Genomic DNA, 14,033 nt, shown 5'->3' on the forward strand with positions numbered 1-14,033 from the left:
ATAGGCCAGTTATGAGAATTTCAGAGTAAATATATATAAAGCACTTAAACAGTAACTAGCATATGACACCATGTAAGAGTTATCACCGGGGCGCCTGGGAGGCTCAGTTGTTAAGCATCTGCCGTTGGCTCAGGTCATGATCTCAGGGTCCTGGGATCCAAGCCCCACGTTGGTTCCCTGCTCCATGGGAAGCCTGCTTCTCCCGCTCCCTCTGCTGTTCCCCTCACTTGTACTCTCTAGTTCTCTCGTCAAATAAATATATAAAATCTTTAAAAAAAGTTATCATCATAATTGCTGATAATCCCAATTTCACAGATGAAAAATTGAGGCACAGAGAGGTTAACTAGCCCAGGGCTGTGTTGGTTAGTGAGATGCCCACTCAGACTGTGTGATTCTAGTCTCTGCTTTTAGCCATCTCTCTCTACTGTGCAGGTAACAGGGGCACCTAGGTGTTAAGTGCTATTTGTTGCTGCAGACAAAGTTTTGAAGTGGCTCTCAGAGAAGTAAAATCCTAACAGTGTGCTCTGCTGTTTTTACTCACTCACACCCTTCCAGAAAGGGCCCCCTAAGACATCCCCTGGACCCTGTGTCCCCCCGCCAGATGCCACCTTCCCTTGACAGAGCTACCTACACTTGCTCTCCCCCTCTTTTCTCCCCTCCCACTCATCCCCTGTCTTTGAGGTCCCCACTTCCACCCCAGCCTCACCCCTACACTGACTTGCTCTTAATAAGGTAACTTGACTCCCTCATTGCAAAATCCAAAGACCACTTTGCAGTGTTCATACTGCCTTCCCCCAGGCCCTTGGACCCCATTCTAGAACTACCCTTTCCCAGTGAATCCAGAATTCTCTCCAGGCTCTCCCTCCTCCCTGACTGTGCCTTCCCAGTATCTGCTGTGGGAGTCTTTTTCTTCACCTGCCCCTTCCTGGACCACTTCCTTCTCATGTGGCAAGCCTCAGGAATACCATTCCCTTTGGCTTCTCTGCCAAGGATCCACTCTTCTGTATCTGCTTTGCTCTGCCCTTGGAGCTGCAAAAGCATATATCCAACTGCCACCCTGACCCCTCCTTCTGGATGTTTCATAGCTTCCTTAACCTCAAAGGAACCAAAACAGAACTCCTCATTTCTGAGACTATAGCCCACTGTCCCTCCTAATACCTGGTCCTCTTCATGTTCCCCATCCCCAGGAATGATGCCACCATCCAGACACTTGTGCAAGCTGAAAACAGACATCTTTGGCTCCTCCCAGCATCCCAGTGCCCTGTAGTATCTGTGACCAAGGCCTGGCCCATGGACCTTATATGCATCCATCTCTACAGCCACCACCCTGGTTCAACAGAACATCCCCTTCTACATAGTCTTGTATTAGCCTACCATATCCTTGACAGCTGCTTCTCAAACTTAAATGTGCATTTGAGCTTTAAAAAGTCTTCACAAAAAAAAAAAAAAAAAAAAAAAAGTCTTCACAACCAGGTCCTGTCTAGACCAATTAAATCAGAAGCCCTCAATTTGGAAGGTTTGGCACCAGCCCACAGCTGAGTCAATGCCAACCCCACCCCACCCCCCAGGACAAAAGGGAAGGAAATGAGGCCACACTCCATTTGCTCTCTGACTGGATCTATGTCCTTAGTCGAGCTTTTATGGGTGTATCTGTCCCCCACCTGGTCTCTCCAGCAGTCCTTCTTCTTAGAAGGTCCTTCTAAAGGCTGCAGAGCCTGCACTGTCAGTAGAGGCTCCCTGGTGGGCATGGAAATCTTTGAATCTGGAATCTCTGACCCTGGTAATTCAACTCATTCTGGGTTGCAGGCCTGGGAGGCTGATGGGGCAGTGCTCCCTGTTCTGGGAACATTTCCTTTCCAGGCAAGCAGGTCTAACTCAAACTTTATCAATAAGTCTTTCAGAATATTTCCTTTTTGGTTAAATCTAGATGAGCTCTGTAGATCATATCAATACCAATTTCCCAGTTTTGATATTGCACTATAGCTATATGAGATGTTACTAAGTGGGGGAAACCAGGTGAAGATACAGAGAACCTTCCTGTTGGTTCTCCCAACTTCTCGTTAATCTATAATTTCAAAATAAAAATATCTCGCTAAAAATCTTGTAAAGTTTCTTTCCACTCCCCAGGCCACACCTAAGTCTAGGTCCTTATCACCTCCCTCTTAGATCCTGGCAACTGCCTCCTGATTTTCCTTTTGTCTTTGGTCTTGGCGCCCACTGTTCCATTATTCTCTGCCTTGCCTCCTTGAAAGGGCCTTCCCTCCTCGAAAGGACCCACTGTGGTGATGGCTGGAACAGCGCCTTTAATAAATGATTATCAGTGAATTACTCAAGAGGAGGACTCAGGGCAGCCCAGGTGGCTCAGCGGTTTAGCGCCGCCTTCAGCCCAGGGTGTGATCCTGGAGACCCGGGGATCAAGTCCCACGTCAGGCTCCCTGCATGGAGCCTGCTTCTCTCTCTCTCTCTCTCTCTCTCTCTCTCTCTCTGTGTGTGTTTCTCATGAACAAATAAATAAAATCTTAAACTGGGGGATCCCTGGGTGGCTCAGCGGTTTCGCGCCTGCCTTTGGCCCAGGGCGCGATCCTGGAGTCCCGGGATCGGGCTCCCGGTATGGAGCCTGCTTCTCCCTCCTCCTGTGTCTCTTTCTCTCTCTCTCCACGTCTATCATAAATAAATAGATAAATAGATAAATAAATAAATAAATCTTTAAAAAAAAAAAAAGAGGACTCAGCAAAGCCTGCATATCTCGCCCTCGAGCTTTGGAGACAACGCAGCCAAACCCCAGAAGAGTCAGGCCCCGCCCCCCGGGACGCGCCAGCGACCACGCCCCGCCCCATAGAGACACGCCCACCACAAGGCCCCGCCCTGGGACGCTCCGACGGTCAGGCCCCGCCCCATAGGCTGTCCAGCGGCCAGACCCCGCCCCTCGGGGCGCACCAACGGCCAGACCCCGCCCCGCGTGCGTGCGCGGTCCCGCGGAGGCGTGCCGGCGTCCGCGTCGTCGGAGGCTGAGGTGGCAGTGGGCCCGCCAACATGGAGCTACCGCAGATGCCCGAGCTGATGGGCCTGTCGCTGTTGCTCGGGCTGTTGGCCCTGATGGCGACGGCGGCAGTAGCGCGGGGGTGGCTGCGCGCGGAGGAGGAGACGGGCAGCCGGTCCGCGGGTTAGTGGGGCGGGGGCGAGTGGAGGCACCCCGCGGGGACCTTGCTCCTGGCCTCCCCGTGGTCCGACGTGCGGTTTGGGCCGGCGGGGGTGCCGCGGACCCTCTGGGCCTCAGTTTCTCCCTTTGTGAAATGAGCTTCGCTTTCCGAGACGAGTTACCGAGGTAGCGAGTTACCTCAGGAAGCGCTAGTTGCAGGCTGCGTCCCGCGCTGCCGCTTCCTCGGAGGCCGGGCGGCGGGGGTGGAGGGGGCCGAGGCGCTGCCCTCTGGCCCTCCGGGTCTCCCGCGGTTGCTTCCAGAGCTCTTGTAAGCTCTCGGGTGCGCTGCTTGCTCGTTATTTTAGGAAAGCGGGGAGCGGTGAGGGGAGACGCGTATTTGTAACCACTCGGACTAGTTCCTCGACAGGAGCAACGTTTGTTAAGTAGCTACTACTATCTCAGTGGGTGTGAGGAATTTTTCCTTTAGGGAGCTCGCGGTTGCATAAGGGAGATCATCCGAAAATGTAAGTGAAACATAGAGTGTAATAGGTTTCAGAGAGGAGGTCAGTACTAGCAACCAGGAAACCCAAGGGTGGGGGTGGTCAGCCCTGCTTTTTTGGGTGGGGAGGGGCGGGTGAAGGAAAGCTTCACTGAGTAGGAAACACATGGTGTGGGGTCTCGAAGGACAGGTGTGTCAAGAGTTTGGCCAAGGAGGAAGGAAGAACATCGCTGGCAAAGGCAGTGTGCATGGAAGCAAGCAGTTCTCAAAGGGCATTTGGTGGGGTTTTAGTGTGAGGGGAGAGGAGGGCAGGATGCTGACAGGAGAGGGCAGGTTGTGGTGGTCTCTGTTTATGGGCCTCAGGAGTTTATTCCCTGTAGGAATTGAGGGGCATCTGGAGTAATGTAACACATGCCAGCTTTGCACCTGGCCTGACTCTCAATTAAAATAGCTATTTTATGCAGAAGTGACTGGCACCATTCCCGGCACAGGGTTGGTGCTCAACAGGGGTTGACTACTTATCATCCCTGAGTTCTCTCTGAGAGTCCTCTGAACCTTTAATGCTTGTGTTGGGTACTCACAACTTCTCTTTAAGGAAATTAAGGGCCAGAGCAGTTAAGGAACTTGCCCAAGGCCAGGCCCACCAAATTGGTTGTGCACATAATTCCCTACCTAGGGATGTCTGGCCAAGGATCTGCACTTAGCTGGCTGTGCTATGTACCAGTTGAGCTTCACAGGCCCAGAGAGTGCCTTTTCTAAGTTGCATTGAGGTACTGTAGCAAGTAATCTCCTCAGGGTTACTCAATGGTAGAGACACAATCCAAACCCAGTCTGATTCCTAAGCCCCTGTTTTTGCCTACCTCACTGTCTCTTCTCAAGCTTGGGGCCTTATCTGGTCGTCTCTTGCTGCTCCACTCAATGCCTGGCCACTCACAGGTGGTCAGAAATGCTTAGTGAGTGAAGGGGTAGATGACACAGTCCCTCCTCATAGGCCAAAAAGCAAATGGATTTCCACCTGACAAGTCCTTGAAGTCCAAGAAGCAGAAACAGCATCAACGAATTCGCAAGGAGAAGCCTCAGCAGCACAACTTCACTCACCGCCTCCTGGCTGCGGCATTAAAGGTACATGGATACCCATGCTCAGCATACGTATACAGAGACTCACAGCTCCCCCCACCCCCACCCTGCGTAGACTTTTCCTTTTTAAGGCTCTGTGCCCATGACAGACCCTTCTGCCGCTGACTAAAGTTAGTGGGGATGCCCCATCCACCCCTCATCATACCCCATCAGCAGCTTGTCGTTAATCCAGGCAGCAGACCCCATCTGCCCAAGGGGTCCCTGTTCATACTTCCTGCAACCCTTCCCTTAGAGCCACAGTGGGAACATATCTTGCATGGACTTTAGCAGCAATGGCAAGTACCTGGCCACCTGTGCAGATGACCGCACTGTCCGCATCTGGAGTACCAAGGACTTCCTGCAGCGGGAGCACCGCAGCCTGAGAGCCAACGTGGAGCTGGACCATGCTACCCTGGTGCGCTTCAGCCCTGACTGCAGGTGGGACAGGATGGAGCCTCAGCTTTGCCTGCAGAAGCCCAGTCCCAGGCTTATGTCTTTCCCATACCTGACTTGGGATAGTGGGGGTGGGGGTCTCCCTGGGGATGGCAGAAAGAGTATCTGGACAGCTTAAGCACTGCCTGGGGCTCCCTAGAGGTCTCTGCATTTTACACAGAAAGGAAGCAGAGAGGGGAAGATACGTTCCTACTTGGGAAGTACCGAAACCTGGCTCCAGATTCGTCCTGGAAATTATAATGGTTTTCTAAACTCTAGAGAGACACCAAAGGAGCCAAAGCTATGCGAGTCCTATCTTCTGAGAAGTATTAAGAGGTTTTGAACAAAGGAGTTAAGTTGCAGGGCTGGACTGGGGCATGAAGGAAGACCATGATTTTCCTCGGAGCCTAGCATACAAACCTCACACATAGGCCTCCGTGTCCAAACAAATGAGTGACTTGTCTGCTACCTGCCTCTAGAGCCTTCATCGTCTGGCTGGCCAATGGAGATACCCTTCGTGTCTTTAAGATGACCAAGCGAGAAGATGGGGGCTATACCTTCACAGCCAACCCAGAGGACTTTCCTAAAAAGCACAAGGCACCCGTCGTCAACATTGGCATTGCAGACACAGGTAAGAAGCATTCAGGAGATGGAGCTTACCAAGGACTAGAAGGAAGAGCCCCATTTATTTGCTGAATGAGTTAATGCTGCTTGAGAGTTATGCTCAGCTCCAGTGTGACAAAGGGGCTCTGGCTCTGGGCTCTGCTGGAGTCCTAGAGCCATAGCAGCTCCCTAGGGGAGCCCAGTAAGACCCATAGGCTCGAGCAAAATCCTTATGTCTGGGGACCTTTGGCCCAGGAAGGGCGCATGGGTATTTGAGAAAGCAGAGGTCTTTTGAAGTGTCTCCTTAGAGAATGACACCTGGTTGAGTCATTGACTCAGTTCATGTCACCACCACCACTCCCCCTACTTCCTACCCCCCCACCCCCAGGGAAGTTCATCATGACCGCTTCCAGTGACACAACGATCCTCATCTGGAATCTGAAAGGTCATGTGCTGTCTACGATCAACACCAACCAGATGAACAATACCTATGCTGCTATATCCCCCTGCAGCAGGTGAGGAAGGAGGGCCTTAGCATCTAGGATGGGCAGAAGTTGTGGCCAAGGACAGAGCAGAGAGCCAGCTTCAAATAGCAGAAAGAACATACAGTGTGGAATCAGCACACCTAGATTCAAGTCCTCCCTTTTTGTCATCTGTAGTTTTTAAAAGGTTGGGATGGGGTATTATGTATCTTATACCATGGGCATGAGGATGAACTGAAATCCTGTGTAGATAAGCGGTTTTAAAAGACACAACGTTGTTTACATAGAAGATTATTAATTTTCTCAGGAATGAAGTTTAGTGGGTTGGCAGAAATGAGATACTCTTTTGGGTTGGCAGAAATGAGATACTCTTTAAGTTGTAAAGGAACCTGTTTGTGTGACAGGTTTGTGGCCTCTTGTGGCTTCACCCCAGATGTAAAAGTTTGGGAAGTCTGCTTTGGGAAAAAAGGCGATTTCCAGGAGGTCATGCGAGCCTTTGAACTGAAGGGGCACTCTGCAGCCGTCCACTTCTTCGCTTTCTCCAATGACTCCCGCAGGTGAGTGCCTCCTCTCTCATGGGTTACTGGGGGCTCTCAGCCCCTCTTGGCAGCCAGGGCTCTTTGCCCATCTCTGTGGCAGCTCTGAAGTGGGTAGAGTGCGTGGCCCTTGGCAGGAAGTAGCCCCAGCAGTGCAGTTGGCTTCCTAGCTGGTGTCCCAGTGCCTTCCCCTCCAGCGTGTGTTGGGGCTAGAGCTGTGATTTTCCATGCTGCAGGATGGCCTCAGTCTCCAAGGATGGTACGTGGAAACTGTGGGACACAGATGTGGAATACAAGAAGCAACAGGATCCCTACTTGCTGAGGACAGGCTGCTTTGAAGAGGCGAGCACCATGCTCTGCCGCCTGGCCCTCTCCCCTGACGCCCAGGTCTTGGCTTTGGCCAGTGGCAGCAGTATTCATCTCTACAACACCCGGCGGGGTGAGAAGGAAGAGTGCTTTAAGCAGGTCCATGGGGAGTGTATCACTGACTTGTCCTTTGACATCACTGGCCGGCTTCTGGCCTCCTGTGGGGACCGGGCAGTGCGGCTTTTCCACAACACCCCTGGCCACCGGGCAGTGGTGGAGGAAATGCAGGGCCTCCTGAAGCGAGCCTCCAACGAGAGCACCCGCCAAAGGCTACAGCAGCAGCTGACCCAGGCCCAGGAAGCTCTGAGAAGCCTGGGTGCCTTGAAGAGATGACTCTGGGAGGGTATGGCAGGAAGGATCTGGCATGCTGCTGCTGCCACCACTACTGCCACTTTTCTTCCCAGGTACTCAACCAGCTGGAAACCCTTTGAAAGGAGTATTCTGATTTTCTCGGTGACTCCTCTCTCCTTTTCCCCATTGAAACTATTATTGCCTACTTTAATATCTCTCTCTTTCTCTCTCCTTACTCAGTATGACTCCTGGCCTTACTTGATCCTCCAGTCTAATGACCAAGGTGCTTCTCTTTCTCCTGGGCCCATGGGAGGAATCTGTCTTCACCAGGCACTGAGGGAAATAGTACGTTGAAGAGAGAGAGGACATGGCCTTGACCTTGTGGCAACTCACCCTGGTACCCAAAGGAGTCTGTAATTGTGGAGACAAAACCATGGGGATGCCTGAGTACTACCAGTAGTTTTGCAGAGATAGGAGCCTGGGATGCCTTCCAATTACAGAACTGTGGTATGTTGTCAGGGAAGAGCTAGTTTTAATACAGGCGAAGCTTCTAACTCCATCAAAAAAAGAACTAAGGTTTTCCATTCTGTGCCTCAGTTTCCTAATTTGTAAAATGGAGACTAATCCTCTCTCGATCTGCTTACAAAGATGGTGTGAAGATATGCCTGTATAAAGTCTCTAGATTTGGAGGTGGAAAAGAGTAGCAACATATGTTATCTGTCGGCCAATCTCATTTATCAACTACCAGGTAAAAGTAGGACTGGGTGTAGTTTGAAACTAAATTAAAAGAAGAGAAACACATCTTGGAAAAGCAAAGTTTGTGGAACTTGATGATATATTTTTTATCCAGTTCTGCTTTAATTTGTGTAGGGAATCACAGGATTCCAAGATAGGACTCCTCTCTTTAAGGTTATATCCTGTTTGAGGAGACCTCTTTGCATTTTGTCAGATATTTGTGTGCCTGCTTTGTGCCTAGCACAGCAGTAGGCACTGGAGATAAATATGAACAAGACATGATCTCTGCCGTCAAAGATGGCCACTGAGAGAGAAGGAAACATGGCTATTAAGTGTTTTTTGCTAATTAATTCATAACTGTAGAAGGCTGTTGTAAAAGTCAAGGCAAAGGGAGGATTGAATCAGGATATAGGCAATGAATTTGAAATTGAAGGGATAGAGTTGGTAAGAGATTAGGCATTTAGAAGTTCAAAGTTTTTGGATCTGAGACTGTGGATGTCGGAGAATGGAAACGAGGATCCGGGGTGATTGGAATCTTGGCAAAATTTATTCATCTGAAATCACATTCTTGCTGTCTCTTCCTGTAAAATTGGGGCCTCCCCTAGACATCCCCAACTCATAAATGTTTGAACAAGCACAACCTCGGAGTTATCCCTAATTACTCCTTTTTTCATTAATCCTTCTGGCCCATTGCCACTACTAACCATCCACCCCACCAGAAAATTATTTTGGTTAGACTCTATAATCTATATCCTGAATCTGATTCTCTCCATCTTTCTGTTACCATCCTGGTCCTAGCCACTGTCACCTACTGGACTGTGATAGCGTAGCTTCCTCACTGATGCCTCTGCTTCCTCTATTTCCTTGTTAAGTCACTGTAAACTAGTAGAGTGATTTTTGAAAATGTGAACCAGATCACATTGTTCCCAAGCAAAAACCTTCCAAAGGCTTCCCATCGCACTTGGAATAAAATCCAAAATTCTTGTCATGGCCTAAAGGTCCTATGTAATCTGGCTTCTTCCTTCCTCTCTGATCTTGTTACCACTCTCCCAGCCACCCCAAACTTGGTGTTACAGATTTAACCAAGCCAGTTTATATCCTGCCTCAAGCAGAAGCTGTTCCTGTGCTGTGTTCCTCCTGCTTGGACGCCTTCTTCTTTTCTGTTGGTGGACTTGTCATGCTTGTCGTAATTCAGTTCTCCATTTCAGTTATACCTCAGAGACCCTCCCTGACCATCCAGTGTGAAGTAGCCCTTTCTACCAATCATATCACACCTGTCACGTTAGCTTACTTTATTTTTATTACCTAATGCTATCTGAAATGATCTTGTTTGGATATTTGTTTGCCCCAGGGGTTTCAGCTGAAATGCTTATGGATGTCAGGTGGAAAATGCAAATGCATGAATGGGGCCACAGTTCAGTTGCCTGGGTGTAAGATGGTGGGAAATGGGGAGCACTGAAGTGATTTCTAGAGGTCATGTGTCTGGGGTGAGGGGTAGGGGTGGCTGCTACTTATCATTCAGGAATTCAGCAGAAGTTGCTTGTTAGATAGAAGCTAGCAGTTGGTGATTTATTATACAAAGACAAAAACATTGTATAGACCAAACAAAGCACTTGTGAGCCAGATGCAGCCCACCAGTCTCTCCTTGGCAGCTTCTGGATCGTTCATTAAGCCACAGGAATGTGAACTCCGCAAGGGCAGGATCTTTTATCTTATTTGCTCTCTATCCCAACCACAATACCAGGGACAGTAAGCACTCAATAAATACTGAAGTCAAATCAGGGGCAGTTAAAAGACATTTCAGTAAGCCTCGTCCCACTCAGTTTTCATTTTGGGTTTATGCTCCTGATAACAGACTTTTGGTTAATAACACTATGCACACAGGTCTCTGAATATTTGCTTTCAGGTTGTCAGAAGAATGAAGCTAAAACACTTCTTTGCATATCTGTTTGGCTCTGGCTTTACTCTTACTGTGTATCCAGGAGGCAAGTGACTGTAGTATGTTGAGTTACTGAAATCAGAAGTCTTTGGTTCCAAGTTGGGCCGGTCACTTACTGCCTTAAGGCCTTGAGCAAATAGATCACTGGGCCTCTCTGAGTTTGTTTCCACATCTGTAAAATGGGAATAAATCCTGTCCTGAGGGCCTTATAAAGGGCTGTGAGTTTCTAATAAGACAAGTGAAGCACTACAAAAAAAAAATCCTCACAGATTCCCTGAGGACAGTGCTCCTCTCACTTAAGATGAGGCTGGTTCTGTTTAAGCGTGGAGAAGGTATCTGCATATTAACAGAACAGGTACCGTGGTTCAAACTGTGTGTGTGTGAAGGCAGCATTAATATTTTAGTATTACTGTATCAACTTCTGTGGGTTTGCAATTTTTCAAAATAAAAAGCCGGGGAAATATTTTGAATGGTGGTATATAGCCTATTTTTATCAGTCATCAAAAACAAGACAATCTTTAAACCACAAAAGTGCACATTTAAAGGCCTGTCGATAGTCTTGGTCAATTTTGATCAAGGTAAGAAGGATCTTCCTATGTAAGATTGTTCTGTGCCTGGAGGTGACAGGAGGCGAGTAGGAAGCACATCCTGTTATCAGTGATAGTGGGTCACCTCTGACAGTGTTGGATAGACTGAACGTTGCCCCCAAATTGGCCACAGACCTAGAAACTTAATAATTCGGGGATTTGTGTACTTTCTACACAATTCCAGAGGAGTCTTCCTGGTGAGCATGGCTTGGTTTCACACCCAGCTCTCAAGGCAGAGGCACCCTGATGGGTATCGGTTGGCATTGCAGGATTGACCATGACAACTGAAAGCATGATTTCTTTCTTTTTTTTTTTTTTTTTGAAAGCATGATTTCTGCACAAAATTCCCATGTGTCTTCTAAGCCTGTCAGTGCATTTCCAAGTCCCCAGTTCTTCAAGCTGCCAACTCTGATTGCAGAATTTTGGGCAGTTGGAAAATGAGTGTGAAAATTTCTATTTGCTTCCCATTCTGCACACCCTGTTTGAACCCCTCTGCATTTTTGTGATTGCATTTAGTAGTGGCTAACTTGAGTACTATGCATCTAATCCCCATCAACTCTTTTTTTTACCGCATTTTAATTTTTATCTGGTGAACTACGCTTCCATGACTCTTAATCCATGTGACTTAGAGGAGAGAGACTGAGACCCTCCATGGTGGCCATATAATCAATCATCAGGCCCCTGGACTTTGCCAGATCTGTAGAAAAGTGGTGTCTTGAATTTTCTGTGGAGATTGCTTAATAAGTAGGTTGGATGGTTATTAACGGTGGGTAGTCCTGCCCAAGAAGGAAGCTAGAGACCACGTGCCAGGGAGGCTGTCAGATGCAGACACACCTGAAGTATTTACCACTGGACTTGTCAGAAGAACCAATAAATTCCTATTTATGATTAAGTCTGTTTGAATTGGGATATTCTTACTTGGAACAAAAGAGCCTTAACATCAATTAAAGAGATCAAGTAAATTGCCCAAGGCACATAGTAAATGGCACACTCCAATATTTCAGTCGAGGCCTATCTGATACTAAAGTACATACCTTTAGCCATCAGGTGCATCCCCAACATTTGTAAAGCCAGAGGTAGGAATATGAATGGAGACTCCTGTGCTCTATCTTAATATTTCAGTTATAAGTCAAGCTGAGCCCAAGTATGTTCCATCCTCCTAACCTCGACATAACATTCTGGAAAGCCAAGTCTGAATTTAGAATTCTCAGGTCCAGTTACTGTAGTGTCACAGCTGGCCATCCCATGGCCTAGGCCTCTTCCCACCTGGTTCTTTGCAACATTGTAAGGGAAACTCCAGCATACACTTCCCAAGTGTTGTCATCACTGCAAACCACTCTCCCTTAGCTACCCAGCACATGGGCCTTAAGAGTGTGCATCATGGGGCAGCACCATCTTTGTGAAAATGGACCCAGGGGAGAGGTTCCTATAGGCTTTAGAAGAAGCAGGGTTGGGTAGTTTTGGACAAGGTGTAAAGTGGGTAAGAGTATCTAAACTGGTCTGGTGGGTAAGATGGGGACACAAGCATTGGGTATCCCCATGTCCCTGGTCCTGCAAATCGTTTGTCTCATGGAGAGGGACATAGGTTGAGGAGGCCAGGACAGGCTCCCCAGAAGGAGTTCTCTTGGCCTACATCTAACATTGTTACCCTGTTAACCACACTTTTTTGCCTGCAAACTAAGCTCTCCTTAACCCATCAGAAATTAAATACAGTGAGTATTGGGAGTTCACAGGGTTTAGCCAAGTATGTCTCAGAGCTCTTGTAGAAGTTCTGGATATGTGGAAGCAGCCCTGTATATTAACAGGTTACTGATTACTTGCCTCTTCAGTCTCACCTTTAAGTTCTTCCAAGATATGCCACAGAGCAGCTGCAGCCAGGCACCTTTATGAAGACTTTCATACCTTGATCATTCCTCTGTTATGCCCTAGGATCAAGCCCACAGGTTAGGAAGGAAGCCATGGGGCTGGATAGGGGGGTGGAAGGTGGGGCGTGGTTGCTGAGCATTCCAGCCTTCAATAAACCCATAGACCTTTTCCTCTTGTGGATTTCCTCTTTGCAACATGGGCACTCAGCTTCTTGCTCAAACGTCTCAAACTGCTCACTGGCTAGTAGCATATGCTAGCTAATCGAGTAGGACTTTTTTTTTTTTTTTAAGATATTTATTTACTCATGAGAGACACAGGCAGAGGAGAAGCAGGCTCCATGCAGGGAGCCCCATGTGGGACTCAATCCAGGGTCTCCAGGATCACGTCCTGGACTGAAGGCAGAGCTAAACCGCTGAGCCACCTGGGCTTCCCTCGAGTGGGACTTTGTTTTTGTAAACATCTCAGTTACATGTATTGAATATCCTGTTGACCCTCTAATCCCTTCCTTTCATTTTTTTTTTCTTCTCTAATGGCACCTTCCTGCCACAGCTTAAACAGGCCTGAGAATGGGTACCATTGCCAGAGTTTAACTTTTAGTCAGACACCCTTCTCAGTGCTGTGCTCCTAACAACTCCACCCTACCAGCAGTTCTGAGACAGGTACTGGTAGAATTTCCATATCCCAAACAATCTACAGAATTGCCAGAGTCACTGAGCAGGCGCATGCGTGAGCTGGGATTCAGATCCACAGAGTCTGTGTCCAGAGCTCGTGTTCTTGGTTCTAAGGCCATGGCAGGTGTCAGAATCACCTGAGACCTGGGTATAAATACAAAGTCCCAGGCTCTATACTGTCAGCAGTCCAGGGCCTCTGGGTTCTTTATTAGCTCTCAGGTGATTCGGATACCAAAGTGTGGGAGGCACTGCATTGTGCTTTTCTGCCTTGATTTGGAATATTCTTCATATACTACTGCCTTGCCTGAGAGTGTGTCCTGTTACTACAGGTGAGTGTTAATAATGCTCAACAGTTAACGAGCTCACTATGGCCTCCACTTACCCCATTCACTGTGCAACTATGCTGCCAATAGAAATCGTTCCATTACTTTCTGAGATGACAACATCGTGAGCTCACACCCAAATGTGATACTCCCGGGGCTAATTGCTCCCAAGGGTGGAAATCATTAAGCCTCCAGCACTGGAAGGCCAAACCCTGGGGTTTGGAGGCTATTGCCACCCTGAGCACCTTCCAGAATTTAAGTTCACCTCCATCATATCCAGAAAATTTGAGCTTAAGACACTAGCTACCAAGATTTCCTGCCCATACAGTGAGGGTGGAGCGGGGGTAGCTGCAATCCACAAGACCCCTCAGACCTACTTGCTCCATTGGTCTCTCTAAGACTTTCTGGGATCCCTGGAACCCCCAACCATTGTCCCCTCCTATATTGA

General features: G+C 48.4%; 1 protein-coding gene across 2 annotated transcripts; it reads left to right on the top strand.

Annotated features, from left to right (window-relative positions):
• Positions 1-2,891: 2,891 nt before the first annotated feature.
• On the top strand, positions 2,892-10,608 carry TBL2 (transducin beta like 2). 2 transcript variants are annotated; one of them, XM_026019575.2, is made up of 7 exons: positions 2,892-3,163; positions 4,630-4,760; positions 5,008-5,192; positions 5,666-5,817; positions 6,178-6,304; positions 6,676-6,828; positions 7,044-10,608. In XM_026019575.2, exons 1-7 carry the CDS (start codon positions 3,034-3,036, stop codon positions 7,504-7,506), a joined length of 1,341 nt encoding a protein of 446 aa, XP_025875360.1. In that variant the 5' UTR covers positions 2,892-3,033; the 3' UTR covers positions 7,507-10,608. The 2 variants fall into 2 exon arrangements, with proteins under 2 accessions (XP_025875360.1, XP_072608988.1); XM_072752887.1 differs by lacking the exons at positions 2,892-3,163; positions 4,630-4,760 and having other exon boundaries at positions 5,031-5,169.
• Positions 10,609-14,033: the final 3,425 nt, after the last annotated feature.

Source organism: Vulpes vulpes, chromosome 3, assembly GCF_048418805.1.
Source record: "Vulpes vulpes isolate BD-2025 chromosome 3, VulVul3, whole genome shotgun sequence".
NCBI lineage: Eukaryota > Metazoa > Chordata > Mammalia > Carnivora > Canidae > Vulpes > Vulpes vulpes.